The sequence below is a fragment of the Rana temporaria genome, chromosome 3 (assembly GCF_905171775.1).
Source record: "Rana temporaria chromosome 3, aRanTem1.1, whole genome shotgun sequence".
NCBI classification, from domain to species: Eukaryota; Metazoa; Chordata; class Amphibia; order Anura; family Ranidae; genus Rana; species Rana temporaria.
The window spans coordinates 58,279,927-58,303,106 of NC_053491.1; the positions used below are offsets into that span (position 1 = coordinate 58,279,927).

At 41.5% G+C, this 23,180-nt stretch overlaps 1 protein-coding gene across 2 annotated transcripts in view; it reads left to right on the forward strand.

The window, feature by feature from the left end:
* FAM227B (family with sequence similarity 227 member B) overlaps window positions 1–23,180 on the forward strand; it is a 521,136-nt gene that overhangs the window by 77,763 nt on the left and 420,193 nt on the right. For both annotated transcript variants that reach the window (XM_040342629.1, XM_040342628.1), the window contains exons 3-4: window positions 11,510–11,747; window positions 15,246–15,304. In XM_040342629.1, coding sequence (XP_040198563.1) covers window positions 11,510–11,747; window positions 15,246–15,304 — 297 coding nt within the window. The remainder of the gene's footprint in view (window positions 1–11,509; window positions 11,748–15,245; window positions 15,305–23,180) is intronic.

The window sequence follows — 23,180 nt, forward strand, 5'->3', positions numbered from 1 at the left end:
TTGTTCATTAGGAGTCTAGAGAATGTAAACTTTTCTTTACATTGGTGTTTGTGAAGCCTGGATAAGTGTTTTCATTGCTTTCTGACATTAACTTAAAATAACATTTGCAATACATACAACATAAAGTGATTTTTTTTTTAAATAAAACTTTACCATAGCTGTAAAGCATAAAGAAATACAGTGTGCACATCATTAAAACGATATTGAGCACCTTGATATACTAAATGGGCAGAGCATTAAATTTTCATAATTTTTTTTCGTTTTTAGAACCAGCGTAAGTAAATGGTAACCACTAATCAAATCTAGTCTACCATAAATCTTTCAAACTAAAGACAATTGTCTCTACTCTAAAACCTGATATGGTTGAGGCGATTGATAGTATGATTTAAATATGACAAGTTTTTAAAACCTTGTTCGCATAGTGCAAATATTTTCATAATACAGATAGTGTTTAAAACCACAATAAAAATAAACGATTCATGAAAAATCCTCTTAGCAGATGATTTTGCAGAGTGTACCCCACTGTATGCCCCAGTGGACAACAGTCAATTCACTCAATGTGTCACGATCAGGCATCGGGCTTGAAGACCAGTAGCTAGCAGTTGCAGGACAGGAATACAGGCAGTCACTTCTGGCAGATGACAAAGGCTCACCTTAGGTGCGGAGTCTAAGTACTAGCTGGTGTTCACCAGAGCTCCTGATGGTGGAGATGGATTTAGCTGCGAGCTAATACCAGGTCGCGGTCCTCAGGTTTGCCCCACCAGAGTGTGAGCAAGCAGGGGTCCAGTAGTGGATGAGCAGATAAGGGTTAAACAGCAGCGTGGTCAGTAAGCAAGCTAAAAGGTCGGTAACGAGTAGTTGCAGGTTGGGATCAGGCAGTAGGGTAGTCAGAGAACAAGCCAAGGCACAATAACCTGGCAAAGAGGACGTGCTGAGACAAGGCTTTTATAGGAAGTTCATGGGAGGAGCAAGGGGTTCAAGGTTCAACAGCAATCAAGACACAAGGCAGGGTTGTCCAACGGATCAGATAGGTTTGTCCAGCAGATCAGGCAGGGAGCTGTTCAGCATCCCAGATAGCTCAGTGGTAAGAGTCAATGTCAGACACAGAAGAGATCCCAGGTTCAAGCCCAGGTCCTGACACAATGTTACTGATAAAAACATATGTATGAGGACCAGTAGTGACAGGCTCCTTACCCCATGAACAACTTCTATTCAACCATGATATACAGTGAGGGGAAAAAAGTGTTTGATCCCCTCCTGATTTTGTACGTTTGCTCACTGACAGAGAAATGATCAGTCTATAATTTTATTTTAAAAGAGTACCGCTCCAAGCCCTGCGACCTATGCTGTGCTCCTGCCCTGTAGTACTGACAGGTGCAGACTCTGCGCTAATCCGTGGAAAAAAGAAATTGTCCTGGACTGCCGCACTTTGATAGGCGATTTATTGAAACAAAATTAACAAAGGGTAAAATCCAAAGCTGTATGACATTCAAAAATTCATGCAACACTGCAATCAAAGGTAGAAAGTGGACATGGGGACAAAAAAGCTAACATGTTTCACATCATGGATAGATGCTTAGTCATAGCTGGGTTGTGTGAGGATCTAAAAGGATTTAAATAGAAAACTTTAAATGCATCCAAACCAATTAGAGCTGGTCTGCACAGCATTAGAAAATTAGATACCTGATTGAAACTGACACAACCCATGGTCAGAACAGCATCTGCACAATCAAAAACAATCAAAAACAAAAACACAAAACACACAAGTGTATGTGACATTCTAACCTAAAACACATTTTATGATATAGACTTTATAAGTGTATGTGAAAACATACAAAGAAATGCAATAAATGAATAAATATATATAAATATACTGCAAAAATAAAGTGCTATTAAATAAATATAAATGAAAACTGATATAAATGATATCGTGGTAAAAAAATGTGGAATTGTTGATATGCGAGTGCGCATGAAGAGAAATTATTTATAAACAAAAACATAAAAACATAATATAATAAGTTGCTAAAATTTGTATAAATTTATGTACTAAAGTTGTTATAATTACTACCAACAACACTTGTCATATAAACTGATCCATTGCGTTTAAAAAAGAATATAAAGAATGATATCATTAACATGAATCTATGGACAGCAAAGGAATATATAGAATAAAATGACAAGTGTGATGTGGGTCGAGCCCTAAACACTGTACATGAAATATTAAAGGACGTATCTACGTGGTGTAAATGTGTCTTTCATAATCAAAAAGAGGTATGTTTTGATTTATTTCATCCCAAATATAGGGAGTATATATAAACCAAATGTACGTCCTGAAACGAATCCTGGAACAAGAAAACTTGTGTGCATTCAAAGAAAAATATAATGTAAACAATATATAATCAATATATGAATGAGAATGGTGGAAATTACTAATAAAAATGTGATACATCCCACTCAAAATTTAATCCTGAGGGGCGTCTAGTATTTAAGAAAAATATCCACCGAAACTCTTGCCTACACAATATAGTGAACTTATCACCACCTCTCGGTGGTTTTACAATTTTTTCTAGTCCCTGAATAACCAAACTGAAGGTGTCCTTGTGATGGACCTCATTCCAATGCCGTGCCTCGTTAGTCATATGATCCTTTTCGATGTCATAAAGATGATCATATAGACCAGGCATGTCCAAAGTCCAGCCCGCGGGCCGAATGCGGCCCTTGTTCCTGTTTAATATGGCCCCCCTGGTAATTTGGATATATTTATCTTTTGCGGCCCCCAGGCTACTAAAGATATATACTGTATTTATCGGTGCTACCTCAGAGGGGACAGGGAGGGGGCATAACAAGTGTTTACTTAGCGGCATCTGTACTAGGAAGTTCTGTCTCCTGGGCTGCCATTGGACGACTGTTCTGTCTATCATAGAAAGCAGGACTTGCTATTAAAGAGGCCGCTGAGAAAACAGGAGATTCTCCTGCATGTAATCTGTTAGCACTCGTCCCGCCCCCTCCCTGTCCCCTCCGATGCTGCAAATGGGCATTGGATCAGGCTGCACTGATGGCAATAGTGAGGCTGCATTCATGGCAATGGGGAGCCTGCATTGATGGGCACTGACCCTTATTTTGCTTCACAGTTCTTTATTTAAAATAGTTTTTTCCCCCCTGAAACTTCCCTCTTAAAGTGAAGGTGCGTGTTATACGCCGATAAATAAGGTATACATAAAATAACACTCCCGAGCTCATCCTTAGTCTTGAGCGGCGCTCGGGGATTCGTTGGGGCCACAAAAGATATCTATATATATATATATATATATATAGATACAAATAACACACCCAAGCTCAACTCTTCACCACACACAGCCACAAAGGCAGAAGAATTCTTGTTGGGCCGTGTATTAGTTGCTCGGACAAACACACTTAGACCGAATTTTAATGGTTCAACACATTCAACACAGGCAAACATGGTCGGCCCTCACGCATGTTCACATTATCAAATCTGGCCCTCTTTGAAAAAAGTTTGGACACCCCTGATATAGACGATCCTTAAGACGTCTTGTAGTTTTATCTACATACTGGACTGAACACAACCTGCATGTAATAGCATATACAACCTGTGTTACAATTGATAAAAGAATGCAGCTTGTGTGTCTTTTTCGTGGACATAGAGACAATGGTGTCCCCTCTTTAAATAAAGGGGCAATAAGCACAATTGCGACCCCCACATTAGAAAGTGCCCTTGAAAGATAAACAATTGCCATTGGTGTCCTTACTTGAAAAGAAACTGGGTGACAAAAGTGCACCCAGAGACGGTGCTCTTCTAGACACAGTACGTATGCCTTGGTTGAGGATTTCGGCATACGTTGGATCATGAGATGGGATGGGAAGGTGTTTGACAATACGTTTTATTTTCTGAAATTCCTTGCTGTATGCAGTGGAAAAAGTGGGAATAGGATTGATAACCCCATTATCCCCGTCTTTGTTTCTATGTTGTTTATTGGTATTGCCACAAAAACCCCATCTGCGTTTACTTTTGTTTTTGTTATTGGATTTCTTCATCAAAAGCATATCACAAGAAGAACTCTTAGCTACACATAAGCCTCTATCAATGACAGGTTTGGGGTAACCCCTCTCTTGAAGTCTAATGGACATGGCTGCTGCTTCTTGCGTGAAATCAGAATCCTTGCTGCAAAGTCTCCTAAGTCTGAGAAACCGACCTGCTGGTATATTGTCAACAGTATGCCTGGGATGACTAGAGTCTGCTCTAAGAAGGGTATTGCCAGCACTGGGTTTTCTGTAAAGATTAGAAGTGATGATGTTCCCCTCACCTGAGAGTCTCACATCTAAAATGTCTATAGTTTGGACATTGAATGTGCCTGTGAATTTTAAATTGAGTGAGTTGTCATTCATATAGGACAACCAAGATTGCAGATCACAAGGGTCCTTGACAATGAACAACAGATCATCTATGTATCTACAAAACAGCACAGTATCCTGTCGACAGGGACTATCAGGTCCAAAAATGCGGAGCCTTTCCCACCATCCTATGTAGAGATTGGCTAAAGACGGCGAAAATCTGGCTCCCATGGAGGCTCCGCATTTTTGGAGATAGTAGTCCCCGTCGAACATGAAAAAGTTGTGGGTGAGAAGATATTCCAAGCACATAATGATGAACTCTTGTACCATGGGAGAAAAACTGCCCGATCTATCCAAAAAGAATGTCACGGCTTGTAAACCTAAAGCATGAGGTATAGAGGAATAAAGATTAGAAACGTCACAAGAAATCCACCGATAATCATCATGCCATGAGATTTCCTGTAAATTATTCAATAAATCGCTAGTGTCACCAATGTAGCCTGGTAAATCCAGAACTAATGGCTGTAATTGTTCATCTACCCATTGACCCAAACGTTCACACATTGCCTCCACAATATCATTTATATCAGTTTTCATTTATATTTATTTAATAGCACTTTATTTTTGCAGTGTGTATATATATATATATATATATTCATTTATTGCATTTCTTTGTATGTTTTCACATACACTTATAAAGTCTATATCATAAAATGTGTTTTAGGTTACAATGTCACATACACATGTGTGTTTTTGATTGTTTTTGATTGTGCAAGGATTCTGATTTCACGCAAGAAGCAGCAGCCATGTCCATTAGATTACCCCAAATCTATAGGTGTCTTCTATACCGGTAATGAGCTGAGATTAGGAGCACTCTCTTAAAGGGAGTGCTCCTAATCTCAGCTTGTCACCTGTATAAAGACACCTGTCCACAGAAGCATTCAATCAATCAGATTCCAATCTCTCAACCATTGGCAAGACCAAAGAGCTGTCCACGGATGTCAGGGACAAGATTGTAGACCTACACAAGGCTGGAATGTGCTACAAGACCATCTCCAAGCAGCTTGGTGAGAGGGTGACAACAGTTGGTGCAATTATTCGCAAATGGAAGAAACGCAAAATAACTGTCAATCTCGCTCAGTCTGGGGCTCCATGCAAGATCTCTGGAGTTTCAATGATCATGAGAATAGTGAGGAATCAGACCAGAATTACATGGGAGAATCTTGTGAATGATCTCAAGGCACCTGGGACCATAGTCACCAAGAAAACAATTGGTAACAACTATGCTGTGAAGGACTGAAATCCTGCAGTGTCCACAAAGTCCCCCTGCTCAAGAAAGCACATGTACAGGTCCATCTGAAGTTTGATAATGAACATCTGAATGATTCAGAGAAGAACTGGGTGAAAGTGTTGTGGTCAGATGAGACCAAAATCGAGCTCTTTGTCATCAACGCAACTCGCTGTGTTTGGAGGAGAAGGAAGCGTGCCTTTGACCCCAAGAACACCATCCCGACTGTCAAACATGGAGGTGGAAACATTATGCTTTGGGGGTGTTTTTCTGCTAAGGGGACAGGAAACTTCACTACATTAAAGGGACGATGGACGGGGCAATGTACCGTCAAATCTTGGGCGACAACCTCCTTCCTTCAGCCAGGGCATTGAAAATGGGTCATGGATGGGTATTCCAGCATGACAATGAGAAAAAAAGTTTTGGGACTTTTAAATGAGAAATATGTTAACTAGTGCTGTCAAGCGATTAAAATTTTTAGTCGCGATTAATCGCATTAATGTCATAGTTAACTCACGATTAATCGCGCAAAAAAATTTTTTTTTTCTTATTTATTTTTAATTTTTTTATAATATTAAATTGTGTTTTTTTTAATTTTTTTACATTTTGATCACTTTTATTGCTGTCACAAGGAATGTAAACATCCCTTGTGACAGCAATAGGTGGTGACAGGTACTCTTTATGGAGGGATCGGGGGTCTAAAAGACCTCCGAGCCCTCCTTTGCACTTCAAAGTATTCAGATCGCCGAAAACGGCGATTCTGAATACTGTGTACTTTTTTAAATCCGGCGCCATTGGCAGCCGAGAAACCCGGAAGTGACGTCATGACGTCGCTTCCGTGGTTTCAATGCGGAGACTGAATCAAAGCCGCTTACGGCTTAGTGTCAGTCTCCGCCTGGACACAGAAGGCGCCGGATGGAGGATCGGGTCTCCCGGTGGGACGGGAGGCCCGGTCAGAGCGGCGAAAGGCGGCGGGAGGGGGGGGATGTCCCCTCCCGCTCCTCCGGCATAACAACCGAGCGGCTTTTAGCCGCATCGGTTGTTCTGTTTGGATAGCCGATCGCCCGCTCTAAACAACGGTACCGGGATGATGCCTGCGGCTGCAGGCATCATCCCGGTATAACCCCCGAACGCCGCCTCGTTAATCGCGCGATAAAAAAATTGACAGCGTTAACGTGGGTTTGCGTTAACGCCGTTAATAACGCGTTTAACTGACAGCACTAATGTTAACATATATCTCCATCCCTGTTATATGTAGAAAATAAGAGGGGTTTGGGACTTTAAATGAGGTATGCATGAGAGAAGTCAAAGATAAGACAGTATAATATAGATGCGTTTATTTGTCTAAAACACATAGAGCATGCGATTTCAAATGTATACATAATAGTAAACATACATGACAGTGCATATAAAAAATATGATGCAAAAACAATAAACATTGTATAACAACTTGTACATTGCATTATTTAAAAATATAGAATCATTAAACCCAAGGTAGGTCCTAAAACTGAAACATGTAGCATCTGTGTAAGCCCGAGATGCCTTTCATGGCATTATAGCCAATCTTCAGGGGCGGATGCGTAGTAGGGTAAGATCTGCAGAAGGACACAAGTATAATATGTAAGTTTTAGCATAACACCCAAATAATGGGAAGCAATAAGAGATGGAAAAAAGGCCATCTCCGAAAAACGTACTCATTCACAGCATGTGAGGATGTGCGACCAGGAACGCACGATTCGCTAGGGTTGTCTGCAACCGGGAACTGAGGTAGGGCCAGTGGGAAAACCAAGAGCAATAAACATGTATCACAGATGAATGTATGTTCAACTGGCAGGTGACTGGGGCTCCCATCTAAATTAGATAATTGATAACATTAAGGTCCTGGAATGGCCTTATTAGTCTCCAGACCATCCCATAGGAAATATGTGGAGGGAGCTGAAGGTTCGAGTTACCAAACATCAGCCTCAAAACCTAAATGACTTGGAGAGGATCTGCAAATAGGAGAGGGCTAACATTCCTTCTGAGATGTGTGAAAACCTGGTGGCCAACTTCAAGAAACATCTGACCTCTGTGATTGCCAACAAGGGTTTTGCCACCAAGTACCAAGTCATGTTTTGCGAATGAGTCAAATACTTTTTTGAAATGCATTTTCTGGATATTTTTGTTCTTATTCTGTCTCTTACTGTTAAAATAAACCTACCATTAAAATTATAGACTGATCATTTCTTTGTCAGTGGGCAAACATACAAAATAAGCAGGGGATCAAATACCTTTTTCCCCTCACTGTACTTTATTATTAGGCAGTGATTTTATACAGGGCTTGTGTAAAAAAGTAAGAACACCACAAAAGGAAATTGATGACATTTTTAACATATTTGAACAGGCCAATGTTAGATGTTAATTCAAGCAGTTCCAAGCAGTTTCTACAGATGAAGGTGGTATACTTGTATATAAAAAAAAATAAACTTTTGCCTTTTCGATCAATCATTTAACAAAAAGAACAATAGATACAATGGTGTACTGTGGAAAATTAAAGTACACTCTAAGGCCCCGTACACACGACCAGTTTCCTCGGCAGAATTCAGCTTCCGACCGAGTTTCTGGCTGAATTCTGCCGAGAAACCCGGCCGTGTGTACACTTTCGGCCGAGGAAGCCGACGAGGACCTCGGCGAGGAAATAGAGAACATGTTCTCTATTTCCTCGTTGTTCTATGGGAGCTCTCGCCCCGCCGAGCTCCTCGGCGGCTTCAGTGCTGAACTGGCCGAGGAACTCGATGTGTTTGGCACGTCGAGTTCCTCGGCCGTGTGTACGAGGCCTTAGCCTCAAAAGATGGTATTGCACTTTTTGGAAAATATGTACTTCTAGTAATCATTTGCAATAACTGCCCACTGGTCTCTGACATTATCTTGGTGAAATTCCGGGCCACTCCTCTTTGCCAAATTTCTTCAGTCGCAGTGTGTGGGGGTTTTCTTGGTTAGAGTTTCTTGTTTAAAATTTACACATAACATTTCAACTGGATTCAGATCAGGGCTGTCACTAGGCAAATGTATAACCATTTAATCTTTTTGAACCATTCCTTAGTGGATTTCCTAGTGTGCTTCAAATCATTATGTTGAAAAAGCTTTTTTTGATTAAACTTTAATCTTTGGACATTTCTGACACAACTCATATGTAGAGTAAATTAGAAATGCAATTCAATTTTAGAGTTTTTGGATAAGGTCATTTGGTCAGCTATTGGGTTTTAAACTTGCTAGGCTAGACATTCCGGAACAAATTAGCCAAATTTAAATTAAATATACACTGCTTGTTAATTATCTTCCTAACATCAGAATGATGTATTTAAACTATTTGGTGATTTTTAAATCAGACTTCTTTATGAGGGTCTGAGAGCACTCTTTTGATCTTGGCATGATGACAGCATATATGTCTATAGTAAACAGAACACTGGACCCTAGATTTCTGGGGTTTAGATAAGACAGGCTCCACCTGAATACTCCCTATGGACATTTTAATCATTGTCACCTAATCTGGAACACCTGTTTCTAATTTAATGAGTTTGCCTGTGAGCTTATTTTTTTCCATCTGAAAAAATTAGCCCAGTGACAATATGTGATGAACGTGGGTGTCAGATTTCTGCTCTCCGCGATGAAGGACGGGCAACCTCACACTAGAAGTCAATTACGTAACAATGCCACTCTCAGCTGTGCCCAGCACAAATATTTTCCAGCTTGCGGGACCACAATCTAGGTGCCAGCAGCCTGAGAGTGATTGTCACTGGGCTAATTGCGTAATTAACCCTTTAACTGCCACCACTGACATTTGTTTATAGCTTGCATTAAGAGCTTTAGCGACAAGTTTAACACTTTTCAACATAAGGATTTATTTTGAAAAGGGCAAAATTGGTGCAAATAAAACATTTACGGAAAAAAGATGTTGCGAAAAGATTACGACAATACACCGCCACAAAGAAGTAAGGTAGACTTGGGGAAGTAGAATACTTGCAATTAATGTCTGAGGGTTGATCAGAGTTTGATCAATGAGCTAGGTAATCGGTTCTCAAACTTGACAGATGTTCCTGCTTGGATGTTAAAAGGAGATCTGCAAGTTCATTAATTTCAGATTTTGAAAATAAATACAATATGAATTTTATGCCCACGTTCACATTGGGCCAATTTGGCATGTAATTCGACATGCGATTGCCAGCAATGATGCCATCCGAATCAGTGTGACAACAATTCTGCACTACGTTTGATGACTTGGGTCATGGGGGTGATTTCATGAACCCGCACAGATATCTGTCAAATTGTCCCCTAATTCGGACTGAATTGCCGGGTTGAAATCACGCTAACTCACACAATTTCAAACCCACCCTCAGTGTGAACAAGGGCTTAATGTCATTTGGTTAAGTATATCACCTGGCACTCTTTGAATGAAGATCTAAAGTTTGCTTATTCAAATATGTTGAAAAAAGTCAACAATTTCCATGGGGTGTCCATACGTTATGACATGTCTAAATGGGAGGACAAATTAACAAAGTGTTGTGTAAGCTTGTGCTTGCACAACTCTTATAAGGCTACTTTCCCACTGGGGCCTTAGCTTTACCACTGTTATAGTGGCACACTTTTAACCCCCGCTAGCGGCTGAGGAAAGAGTTTAAAGTGCCCGAAAAGTGCCGCTACCGAAGTGCTTTTCAAGGTGCTTCGGCAGAGCTGCCCATTGATTTCAATGGCAGGGGTGGTTTAGGAGTGGTATATACACTGCCTCAAAGATTCTGCTTGCAGGACTTTTTTTCCCGTCCTGCAAGCGCACCGCTCCAGTGTGAAAGCACTCGGGCTTTCACAATGGGGAGGCATTAGAGGCGCTTTTCAGGCACCATTTTTAGCGCTAAAATGCCTGAAAAGCTCCCCAGTCTGAAAGGGGTCTAAACGTAGAACATGGAGCAGATGCTGCTCCTAATTAATATAATGTGCGCAAGCCGCTTTGTTAATTAGGAGCGATCCATCCTGCCTGTGACAGGCAGAGCACACAGAATAGAGAATGGAGCTGCATCCTCTGATCTCACAGACATTCCTGACCGACACTCAGCTCAGAACGGAGGGAGGATGAAGGTGTTAATACTGTGCACGCTCTGCTCATGCAGTGTAAACATGGGCAGAGAGAGGGATGAAAAAGTTGCACCTTGCGATATCTGTGGCAGTTCTTTAGATGGAAATTCGTCTTCCCTTTGTTAATCTTTGTTAATCAGGTGCAGACTTGCACTAGCTTCTGTTTCACTCTGAAGTAGAGATTTGCACAGCTGGCACAGATAGACCTAAAATGGGTCTATCTGCCTATCTGTGGCGCATTCTACTTCTGAAAGTTTCTTTCACCATAATAATGGTATGTCTTTAGGAGAGCGCAGACAGCTTGTTGGAGGACCACTGCATGCTTTGCCAGTACCAGTGGTGAACTGAAAATTGATTCTTTGAACCATTTAACCATTACCTGAGTAAATAGTGAATGGAGTTAGACATTGAAGTACATTGCGAATTTCCAGTGAACCTTGCTGGATTTACTGCAACCTGTCTCTTTATTTCGCTCTTTTCTAACAACTCTTCTATTGCTCCTGTTTTCTTTTTTCAGCTTTGTTATTCATGAATAGATACTTTTTTTTGTTTTGTTTATCTACATTTTGTAACTATTAAATATAGAGCTAGAGTATACATATGTAAAATTTGCATGGGTTTTTGTCATCGTTCATAGCCTTTAACATTATTAGATTGTATCCATAAGTAATATTCTGTTTGAATTCAAAATTCATAATAAAAACGTTATAAAATGTAAACTGAAGTATTTGAATCTAATGGTAATCATTTTTTATTGCTGAACAGAAAAACTGGCCAGAAAATCCTTTTCTAGAAGAAAATCTACCTGGAGATTTATTCTCTGCTAATAACTTTTCACTTGAAATGATTAATGAAGAATTTTTAAGGAAAGTACCCTTTAATAGTAATGTATTTGAAGATTTCGAAGCAGAAATTGCAAAAGACTTGACTTTTTTGGATAGTTATTCTTCCCAGATAATATATTTACCAACTTCAGAAGATCATCTTTGTTCAGTAAATAGGGGTAAGTAGAATGCTGGTTTTGCTTTTCACTGACATCTAGTTTTCCAATCTTACTGTGATCATATGTAAATAGAGTAAAACTGCAGAAGAACCTAATGTTCTTGTTAAATCAGTGAATTCTTAATAATAATAATAATATTTTTTTTAAGTATGCAGAATTGTTAAAAAATCATTGTTTATTATATCATAAGAAAAATATAGTGAACCTTATGTATTACCAATTCTGGGGAAATAAACAATGTATTCATGAGATATACTGTATCACTACTCCATGAATCACATACTACATTATCTGTATGATTTTCATAATTGACACGGTAAATGTACAACTTTGGACACTGCAAAGAATTGTTCAAGTAACAGAACAAGTAGAAATATAAGATGTGTGGGGGGGGGCTGTGCCTGATCGATACTTCATTCATGCTTCTCTGCATTCTCCATCTCAGCCAGGTATGGCCGTACCCATACTGCACCATGTGAAAGGTCATAGAAGACCACATAGATGAGTTCTTACCTCCCTCTGTCCGCCTCCCCCCTCCCCTCCCTGCCTGTCAGAACTCACTAGCGCCGCTCTACCAGTGTTTCCTTTCCCCCCCCCCCGAAGTGAAATTTACTGGCAGAATGACAATTTACAAACGGTACCAATTTTTTACTGGCAAAAAAGCATAAAATTTACTGGCAGATCAACATTTTTTACTGGCACTGCAAAAAAGTACATACAATTACTGTTTTTAGTGCTAAACAGTGCAAATATCAATATTTGAATTATAAACACATAACTAATGCTATTAGCAATGTGTTTAAGTGAATCAAAAGTAAAAAAACATATTTCTCAATTTACATGAAGGTTAGGTTACTATAACACAGCCAGCACAGATTTCCCTCTTACAACAGAGTCTGCAGGATGCCCCCTTAAAGTGCAAGGGAACTCATATGTAAAGGGGAAAGGTGCAGATCATGATGTAAGGGGGAACTCTGATGTGGAGGGGGGCTCTGGTGAAAAGAGACCACATTCCGCAGAGTGAATACACTAAGGTAAGCGGGGGTTACTAATATAAGGGGGAAACCTTTATATCAGTGCCCCCTCAGACTGGCCTGGCGGCACTGTTACTGACCTCTTCTCAGGTGCACCGTGCATGGCTCAGTCAGATGGCTCCAGCTTGGCGGCTCTGGTTTTATTGTATAGTCTCCTCTCCACAGTCCACACATCTCTGTCTCTTCCCATGACCCCCATCCCAGCAGCGCTCCCACTCTTGACTCCTTTCTACCATCCCCCTCAGAGACTGCAGACATGATAAAAGACAAGAGATGGTCAGAGGCTGCGGACATACTACAGGAGGTAGACAGAGGCTACGGACATACTGCAGGAGGTGCAAAGAGGCTGCAGACATACTGCAGGAGGTGGAAAGAGGCTGTGGACATACTGCAGGAGGTGGACAGAGGCTGTGGACATACTGCAGGAGGTGGACAGAGGCTGCGGGCATACTGCAGGAGGTGGAGAGAGGCTGCGGGCATACTGCAGGAGGTGGATAGAGGCTGTGGACATACTGCAGGAGGTGGACAGAGGCTGCGGACATACTGCAGGAGGTGGACAGAGGCTGCGAATATGATAGTGTCCTCCTCACCCCCTCACAGTTGCCTCCTCCTCTGTCCACCCTTATATTACTTCTCCACATCATCAGTATGCTGTTTTCTCCTCCTGTGTCCCTTTCACCTCTCCACAGGTCAGGGCAGCACAATGCTGCCCTGACCTGTGGAAAGGTGAAAGGGGCACAGGAGGATGACACAGCATACTGATGATGTGGAGAAGTAATATGGACAGAGCACATCAGTCTTTGTCCCTCCCCTGCATGCCACAGCTTCACCCTCCGGGCTCCCAGCGATGTCCTCCTCTCACTTTGATACCCCCCCACAGTTTTACTCTCCTCCTTCTCCTTACCCCTGCCCCTGCCTATGGCGAGTGCACTGCACGTGCCACCGACCAGCGACCGCCATAGTGTCCCGACTCCCAATTGTCTATTCAAAAATAGCGCCGGCCGGCATAGATGACACAGCCCGAATGGACTTTAACAGGCACCCCGGAAAGGGTGTTAAATTTACGCGCTGCCCGTAAATTTACGGATGGTTGCCAACACTGCGCTCTACTACCCTCCCCGCTGCTACAAAACTACATTGATAAATAACAACCTGTATGCTAGTGCCTTTGCTTTTATGCTAAGCTGATTTCTACCTGATTTAACAGTGCCTCCCGTCACTCACATGACTCCAGGCTCACTCCTCCTCTCTGCCTCCCTGGCTGACGTCTGTGGGAGTTCTCGGCCCCGCCTGCTGGAGCTGTCAGACGGGGAGAGGAGAGAGCTGGGAGTCACATAGTGGCTTAACAACCACTTTAATAATAGCATGCAATGCCAAGCTGTGGTTTCCAAAACAGAGAGAGAGAGAGAATTTTGCCCCTGTTTTGCCCCTGTACAAATCATTAGTGAGACCTGGACTATGCAGTTCAGTTTTGGGCACCAGTTCACAAAAAGGATATCGGGGAACTGGAGAAAGTTCAGAGAAGGGCAACCAAACTGATAAGAGGCATGGAGAAGCTCAGCTATGAGGACAGATTAGAGGAACTGAATTTATTTGAGACTACAATGTTATTAATTGGCCTCAACACCAAATAATATGTCTGGCGGAAATCCAATACGGCTCACTATCCAAATAACTCCATTACTACTGTAAAGCATGGAGGTGATAATATCCTGTTATTGAAGTGTTTTTCTCCAGCACGGACTGAAGTACTTATCAGGATAGAAGAAGAATGGATGGAGTAAAATACCATCAAATTTTTGAGGAAAATCTGCTGCCCTCTGCCAAAAAGTTGTCATTGGGAAAGAAGGTTTATCTTCTAACATGACAATAACCCAAAGCACACAGCAAAAATTACCACATAGTGGTTAAAGGAGAAAAGGGTGAATGTCCTTTCATGGCTTAGTCAGAGCCCAGACTTAAACCCCTATGTTGAATGACTTAAAGACTGCAGTCCACAAATGGTCACCATCAAATTTAACTGAACTTGAGCAGTTCTGTAAAGAAGAGCGGGCAAATGTTTCAGAAGTCTAGATGTGAAAAGTTAGTAGAGACATATCTCAACAGACTAAAGGCTGTTATTAAAGCAAAAGGTGGTTCAACAAAATACTGACATAAGGGGGGTGATCCTTTTTCCAATTCAGTGATTCTATTTTCGAATTGTTTTATTTCATGACATGTTGGTGTTATATCTTTTACGTGGATGTTATAAGTTGCATTAGTAAATACAGATGAATAAAGCAGAAACTATGTCTGTCTTCAATTCAGTCTGCAAAGAAACATTATTATTTTAAAGGGGGGTGATTCTTTTCTATACCCACTGTATTTGTTTTTTTTTGACAATAAATATACTGTGGTTTAAATCTCACAGTTGTAAATAATGTTTTTTCTGATTCATTTTACCCTTTACACTTTTCTCCTTTAGCCTTTGTTACTGAAGTTGAGTTTCATGAACTGTCTCAAAAAGCACAAGATAAAATTGAGGTACATTTATTTATTTATTTATTTATTACAGGTACTTTATATAGCACTGCCAATTTACATATATAATATACATTCATATCAGTCCCTGTCCTCAAGAACTTACAATCTACGGTCCCTAACTCACATTCATATATACACATACTCGGGAAAATTTAAACAGGAGCTAAGTAACCTACCAGCATGTCTTTGGAGTGTTAGGCCCTGTACACACGATCGGACAAAACCGATGAAAACGGACTGAAGTTCAGTTTCATCGGTCCAAACCGACCGTGTGTGGGCCCCATCGGTCAGCTATCCTTCGGTCCAAAAATTTAGAACTTGCTTTAAAATTCACCCGATGGACGCCTAACCGATAGGTCAAAACCGATGGTTACTAGTACGTAAAAGCATTGGTTCAAAACCCGCGCATGCTCAGAATCAAGTCGACGCATACTTGGAAGCATCGAACTTTATTTTTCTCTGTACGTCGTTGTGTTTTGCATCACTGCGTTGGACTCGATCGGTTTCTGAACTGATGGTGTGTAGGCACATCAGACCATCAGTCTACTTCATCGGGTTAACCGATGAAAAGGGTCTTTCGGACCATTCTCATCGGATGGACCGACCGTGTGTACGCGCCCTTAGAGGGAAACAAGTGTATCTGAAGAAAACCCACGCAGGCACAGGGAGAACATGCAAACTCTGTGCAGGTAGTGCCATGGTTGGGATTCGAAAAGGACAACCCTAGTGCTGCTAGGCAGAAGTGCTAACCACTTACTGCATACTTGGTATGTAAAAATGGTGCGTTCTTCCCCTTTGAATGATATACCATTTGGATCTGCACATCTGTAAACTTTATGCTGTATTTATTTTCTGTTGTTATTGTCTGATATTTATGTCATAAATCCCCTCTTTGTATGAGAATTTGTCTCCGTATGTGCCGTTTAACCCAGATACTCATACACAAGATGACAGTATTTTGCGGCACAATCGGGTGACAATCTTATGTCTGTATGTGTGGCCTCTGCATTCTCCAGCCACCTGTTGTTGGAATATTTAAATGGATAGATTAAAAAAGTGCTGTTGTTTCCTCATGTCAACTTAATATGCATAACGTAGCCAAGAGCACGCACTTAAGGCGGTTAGCACTTGCCTGTGTGATTGATCATTTTCTTAAATGTATGGCAGCCTAAGCCCCTAAGCCTCATCTATAATCCTTACCTTTGTGTAAAGGGACATGTGTGTTTATAACTTGCCTTTGAAAGTGTGTTTTCTGAGTTTGTCAAATGCTAAATGAAAAGAATTGCCACTATTTTTGTGGGCAGAACACAAAAAAAAAAAATCTAGGAAATTGAGATAACATGGTAAACATGGCTAGTGTCTCATGCTTATGTATATGTCTCTAATTGTCCCATAAAATAAGTGTCCATTCTTAACAGTTAATCAAAATGGAAAAATAAGCCCCAAAATATATATGAGGACAATTTTGAGTTTTTTATTCAGTTATTACTGCATTTGATGACTCCACTTCTTTTTTATATAATATGGTAATTTGCCAACTCTTTTGTGTCCCTGCTTGTAATGGAGGAAATGTATTTATACATCCACTCACTTACTTTCTTTAATGTGCAGAAAGTTTAATGAATATAGGTGTTAGTACTTACAGTAGAAAGTAAACGTAAAAATGCCAGGTTTTTGAGTTGCAAAAAAAATCACACCAAGCTTAATAACTTCAGAATTTTTTACACTTTTAGCCTAGGTTCACACTGGGTTGTGGGAATGAAGCCGTGTGATTTTTAGCTGAACTCGCACGATTTCACTCCCGCATGTCAGTCCCGATTTCGTCCGCGATTACAGAGACACCTATGCAGTTTCTGCACAGATGTCAATGTAAATCGCATGCCGAAATCGCAAAAAGTAGTACAGAAACCGCTATTTGGAAATGGTGCAGCGCCGCAGATGCGGCGTCACACCGATTAGAACAATACCATTGCTGGCAAATGCCGCAGATTTGACATGCGATTTGACATGTCAAATCGCATGTCAAAACGCATCAGTGTGAACCAAGGCTTAGTGTGACCTATAAACTGTGCAATTCAATTAAAAACAAACTGAAAATTTTGTTTTATGGAAAAATAAAAAATGTTTTAAATAAAATAATGTAGTTGTAAAAGTGTACACACACTCTTATAATTAAACAGGTTGTAAACCTCCCTGTGTAAGTTGTACCTATAGGTAAACCTAGAATAAGGCTTACCTATAGGTACTGTAAATATCTCCTAAACATGCGCCGTTTAGGAGATATTTACTGTATACTGCACTGATGAGGATATCAACACATGCGCTTTGAAGGAACCAGCTGCCCTTGCCATTTCTTCAGAAGCGTGTGCTGTGACTGGTGGGAGTATTGTCACGCGGCTCCGGCCAGTTACACAGCCGGCGTCCGTGGTCTCGGGAAGGAAGACGGGCAAAGATGGATGCAGCTTGCAGCGGGGACGACGTGGGCTTTATTTGCAGGTAAATGTCACATAATGTGCTAGTATGCGATGCATACAAGCACATTATGCCTTTAGAAGAAAAAAAGAAGAAAAACCCACCAGGGTTTACTTCCTCTTTAAAGACGTAGCTGTGTTCAGAATTAATCGCATTCAAACTGATGTTAACCACTTAAGCCCCGGACCAAAATGCTGCCTAAAGACCCAAGGGGTTTTTACAGTTCGGGACTGCGTCGCTTTAACAGACAATTGCGCGGTCGTGCGACGTGGCTCCCAAACAAAATTGGCGTCTTTTTTTCCCCACAAATAGAGCTTTCTTTTGGTGGTATTTGATCACTTCTGCGGTTTTTATTTTTTGCGCTATAAACAAAAATAGAGCGACAATTTTGAAAAAAATGCAATATTTTTTACTTTTTGCTATAATAAATATCCCCCAAAAACATATATAACATTTTTTTTCCCTCAGTTTAGGCCGATACGTATTCTTCTACCTATTTTTGGTAAAAAAAAATCGCAATAATCGTTTATCGGTTGGTTTGCGCAAAATTTATAGTGTTTACAAAATAGGGGATAGTTTTTTTGCATTTTTATTTTTTTATTTTTTTTTACTACTAATGGCGGCGATCAGCGATTTTTTTTCGTGACTGCGACATTATGGCGGACACTTCGGACAATTTTGACACATTTTTGGGACAATTGTCATTTTCACAGCAAAAAATGCATTTAAATTGCATTCTTTATTGTGAAAATGACAGTTGCAGTTTGGGAGTTAAACACAGGGGGCGCTGTAACATTTAGGGATCACTGTGTATGTGTTTACTAGTGTAGGGGGGTGTGGCTGTAGGAATGACGTCATCGATCGTGTCTTCCCTATAAATAGGATGACGCGATCGATGCGCCAACACAGTGAAGCACGGGGAAGCCGTGTTTACACACGGCTCTCCCCGTTCTTCAGCTCCGGGGAGCGATCGCGACAGAGCGGCTATAAACGAATAGCCGAGCCGTCGTCCCGGATCGCTCCTGAAGCCACGGGGACCACCGCATGTACCGGGGTGGTCCCGATCGGGCCCCCGACCCACGTCAAGCAGGGCACGTATATATACGTTGATGTGCCTGCCTGTGCCATTCTGCTGACGTATATGTACATGAGCCAGTCCTTAAGTGGTTAAATAGTAATCATTACACGCCTGCCATCAGTGGACAAGACTATTATTAAAGTTCTTTGATAGCAGAAAAAAAAAACACTCGTGTGCCGCTGACGTCACTAATGAGCGACACCTTAAGAGTTCCCTTCACTGAAACTAAGGCCCCTTTCAGACTGGGGCGGGAGCCGCGGTGGCGGTATAGCGCTGCTAAAAATATTGGCGCTATACCGTCGGATTTGCCGCGGGATTCGGCCGCTTGCGGGGCGGTATTAACCCCCGCTAGCGGCCGATAAAGGGTTAAAACTGCCCGCAATGCGCCTCTGCAGAGGCGCATTGCGGGCGGTATTGCTGCGGTTCCTATTGTTTTAAATTGAAAGGAGCGGTGAAGGAGCGGTATACACGCCGCTCCTCTCACCGCTCCAAAGATGCTGCTGACAGGAGATTTTTTTGTCTCCCGCCAGCGCATCAGTGTGAAAGCCCTCAGTGCATGAGTTTTTCAGGCGGTATAGTAGCGCTATTTTTAGCGCTGTACCGCCTGGAAAACTCCTTAGTGTGAAAGGGGTCTAAGGGGCCAAGCCCAAACCCTGAAAAACAACCCCACACCATAATCCACCCTCCACCAAATGATTTGGACCAGTGCACAAAGCAAGGTCCATAAAGACATGGATGAGCAAGTTTGGGGAGGAACTTGACTGACCTGCACAGAGTCCTGACCTCAAGCTGATAGAACACCTTTTGGGATGAATTAGAGTGGAGACTGCAAGCCAGGCCTCCACATCACTTCTGGAATAATGGTCAAACATTTCCAAAGACACACTCCTAAACCTTGTGGACAGCCTTCCCAGAAGAGTTGAAGCTGTTATTACTGCAAAGGGTGGGCCAACTCAATATGAACCCTATGGACTAAGACTGGGATGCTATTAAAATTCATGTGCGTGTAAAGACAGGCATCCCTAATTTTGTGTATTAATCATGTGTTTCATAAGGCAGACCTACAACACATTTCAGAGATGTGTAAAATATGTATGCAGTGGATTACATAAAATCCAGATTATAGTAAACTGGGGGGCAGATTCACGTAGAATTAGATGGGCGCAACGTATGTGAGATACGCTACGCCGCTGTAACTTACTTTTTGTTGCTTCGAATCCAGAAAGAATTTGCGCCGTAAGTTACGGCGGTGTAGTCTATCTCTCGCGGCGTAACGGTTCGTAATTCAAATCGGCGAGTAGGGGGCATGTTTCATTTAAATGAAGCGCGTCCCCGCGCCGAACGAACTGCGCATGCTACGTTCCTAAATTTCCCGCCGTGCATTGCGCTAAATGACGTCGCAAGGACGTCATTTTTTTGACGTGGACGTAAATTACGTCCAGCCCGATTCACGGACGACTTGCGCAAACAAAATAGCATTTTTTAAATTATACGCGGGAACGACGGCCATACTTAACATTGAGTACGCCACCAAATAGCAGCTTTAACTATACGCCGAAAAAAGCCGACTAGAGACGACGTAAAAAAATGCGACGCCCGCTCGTACGATCGTGGATCGTCGGAAATAGCTAATTTGCATACTCGACGCGGAAAACTACGGGAACGCCACCCAGCGGACGCCGAAGAATTGCAACTAAGATCAAAAGGCGTACGAAGACGTACGTCTGTCGGATCTAACCCAGATGCCGTCGTATCTTGTTTTGAGGATTCAAAACAAAGATACGACGCGGGAAATTTGAAATTACGCCTGCGTATCAGTACTCTTTGTGGATCTGCCCCTGGGTGTTTTCATTTGTTTGGAATAACTGATTAACTGCTTTCTAAACATATACTGTATATATACAGTATATATAAGGCGGCTCTCCTGTGAAGAATCATGTACCTATTCGTGATTCTGCACTTCCATGTGCGCACTGGCAACTTGCTTCCACTGAGATTGGACACAGCAGAAGCCAATCAGCGGGTCTGGGGCAACCAGTGTCCATCGGGACCCGCTGATCGTTCCCGAGAGAAGCAGAACGGCGGTCTGTAAACAAAGAAGATCGCCATCCTGTGAGAAAGGAAGGTAGTGATCCTGTGTTTCTGCTAAGCAGGGACACAGATCTCTGCCTTCTCACAGTAAAAGCCCCCCCTCACCCCCTACACAGTAACCACTCCCTAGGAAAACATTTAACCCTTTGATCGACCCTGACAGTGTCATTAGTATAGTTATTTTTAGCACTGATCCCTGTATTAGAGTCACTGGTCTGCAAAAAAGTGTCACTTAGTGTCAAATTTGTCCGTCTCAATGTTGCAGTCCCGCTATAGGTCACTGATCACCGCCATTACTAGTAAAAAAAATATTCCATAGATATATCCCATAGTTTGTAGAAGCTATAACTTGCAAACCAATCAATATACACTTATTGGGATTTGTGTTTACCAAAAACATGTAGCAGAATACACATTGGCCTAAATTGCTGAAGAAATTTGATTTTTTTCAAAAAAAAAATTATTGGATTTGTTCTATAGCAGAAAGTAAACAATATTGTTTTTTTTTTTCAAAATAGTTGGTTGCTATTTTTGTTTATAGTTATAAAAAAAAAAACCTGCAGGGGTTATAAAAAAATACAACCAAAAGAAAGCTCTATTTGTGGGAAAGAAAATACATCAATTTGATTTGGGTACAGTGTTGCACAACTCTGCAATTGTCAGTTAAAGTAACCCAGTGCCATATCGCAAAAAATGCCCTGACCATGAAGGGGGTAAACCTTCCGGAGCGCATGTGGTTAATAAAGTGAACAAAATGTGGTGACAAATTTCTATCCATGTGTCATACAAATGGTATACATTTTGAGTCCATTTAACTTATCTTGACCTTAACTTAATTTTGGCATTATTTTGGCAGTTTTTTTTTGGAAGAACATGATTGGAGCCTGAGGCTTTAATTGACTTAAAAAAAGGATGGCACTGCACCCGAGCCCACCCAGTTGTGTGACAATGGTAAATTAATATTCGGTATTGTCTACCCGATTCTCCTCCCGGCCAATCAGAAAGTGGGTCCTAAGATCTGATTGACCAGGTAGTCTTAGGACTCCTGGCCAATTGGGTCTCAGGACCCACTTCCTGTTCCTGTTTGGCCGGGAGGAGAACCAACGGTTGTTCGGCCGGAAGGGGAAGCCCCGTCTCTTCTTTCGGCTTGAGTGGAGAGCAGCAGCCCTACCTCTTGTCCTGGATCCTCGTAGGTACGGCCGCCTTCCCATCTGTCTTTTGCAGGGGGAGGGGTTTTTCGGCAGTGCGAGTGAGGGGGAGAGGTTTGTTTGCCTCCCCTTCCTACTTATTTTTTGACTACAGAAAATGCACTGGGAAAAGCTTAATTGGAATGCTTGACTGGAATGTCTAAATGTCTTAATAATTGGTGTACCTGCCCTCTTTTTTTTAGTATGAAGTCTTCTATTATAAGTGCTTTTAATGTTAAATGCAACATTGGGTGCATATTCAGGCCATAATTGTACTTGTAAAGATATTCAATATTATCATTTTGATTCATTTTGCCAGAAAAGGTTGGCAACTTTTCGCACTCTTATAAAATATTTTTTTTACATTATACTAAAACAGAACCTGTATCTTCCCTTATTTATATTAACTTTCAGAGCATTTACAAATCTGCATGTTTCAAGGGCTTTATCCCTTGATATGGTGAATTAAAATTCCTGCTCAAAATGCTTTCTACAGTGCGCTCAGAAAAAATGAAAAAATAGAAAACTGATTTTAAAGGTTGCCACTATAATCCCAATAGGAAAGAAAAATGGTCTTATGTTATAATAAAATATCAAAATGTATTAAATCATATTTAAAATGTGTAATAAAAAAGAGTACATAGACATGTCTTATTGGTACACTGTCCCATATGTAGATATGGGGAGGCTGAACATGGAAAACCGCATTGATGGTCCATAGAATGGTATCACTGCAGTCCAAGAAGATCCCTTCTGACTACCATAATCACAGTATCAGCACCAATGGATCACTACGCATTTTGCCAGTAGCTTCTTCAGGAGATACTATTGGTACATGGAAGCGTGGATCATATAAAGGGGGGAGGAAAGCAGGGGAATAGAAAGGGAAGGATAGATGAGAGTAAAAGGAGCAGAAAGCCGGCTCCCAAAAGGATGTACAACAGCCTACTTGGTATGCCTTGCACGCTGTGGGACGTATGAGACAGAGCAGGACCGGCTTTTTGGCTGACTCCTATTGTAAAGGGCCCATTGTCTGTTTTTCAAATCC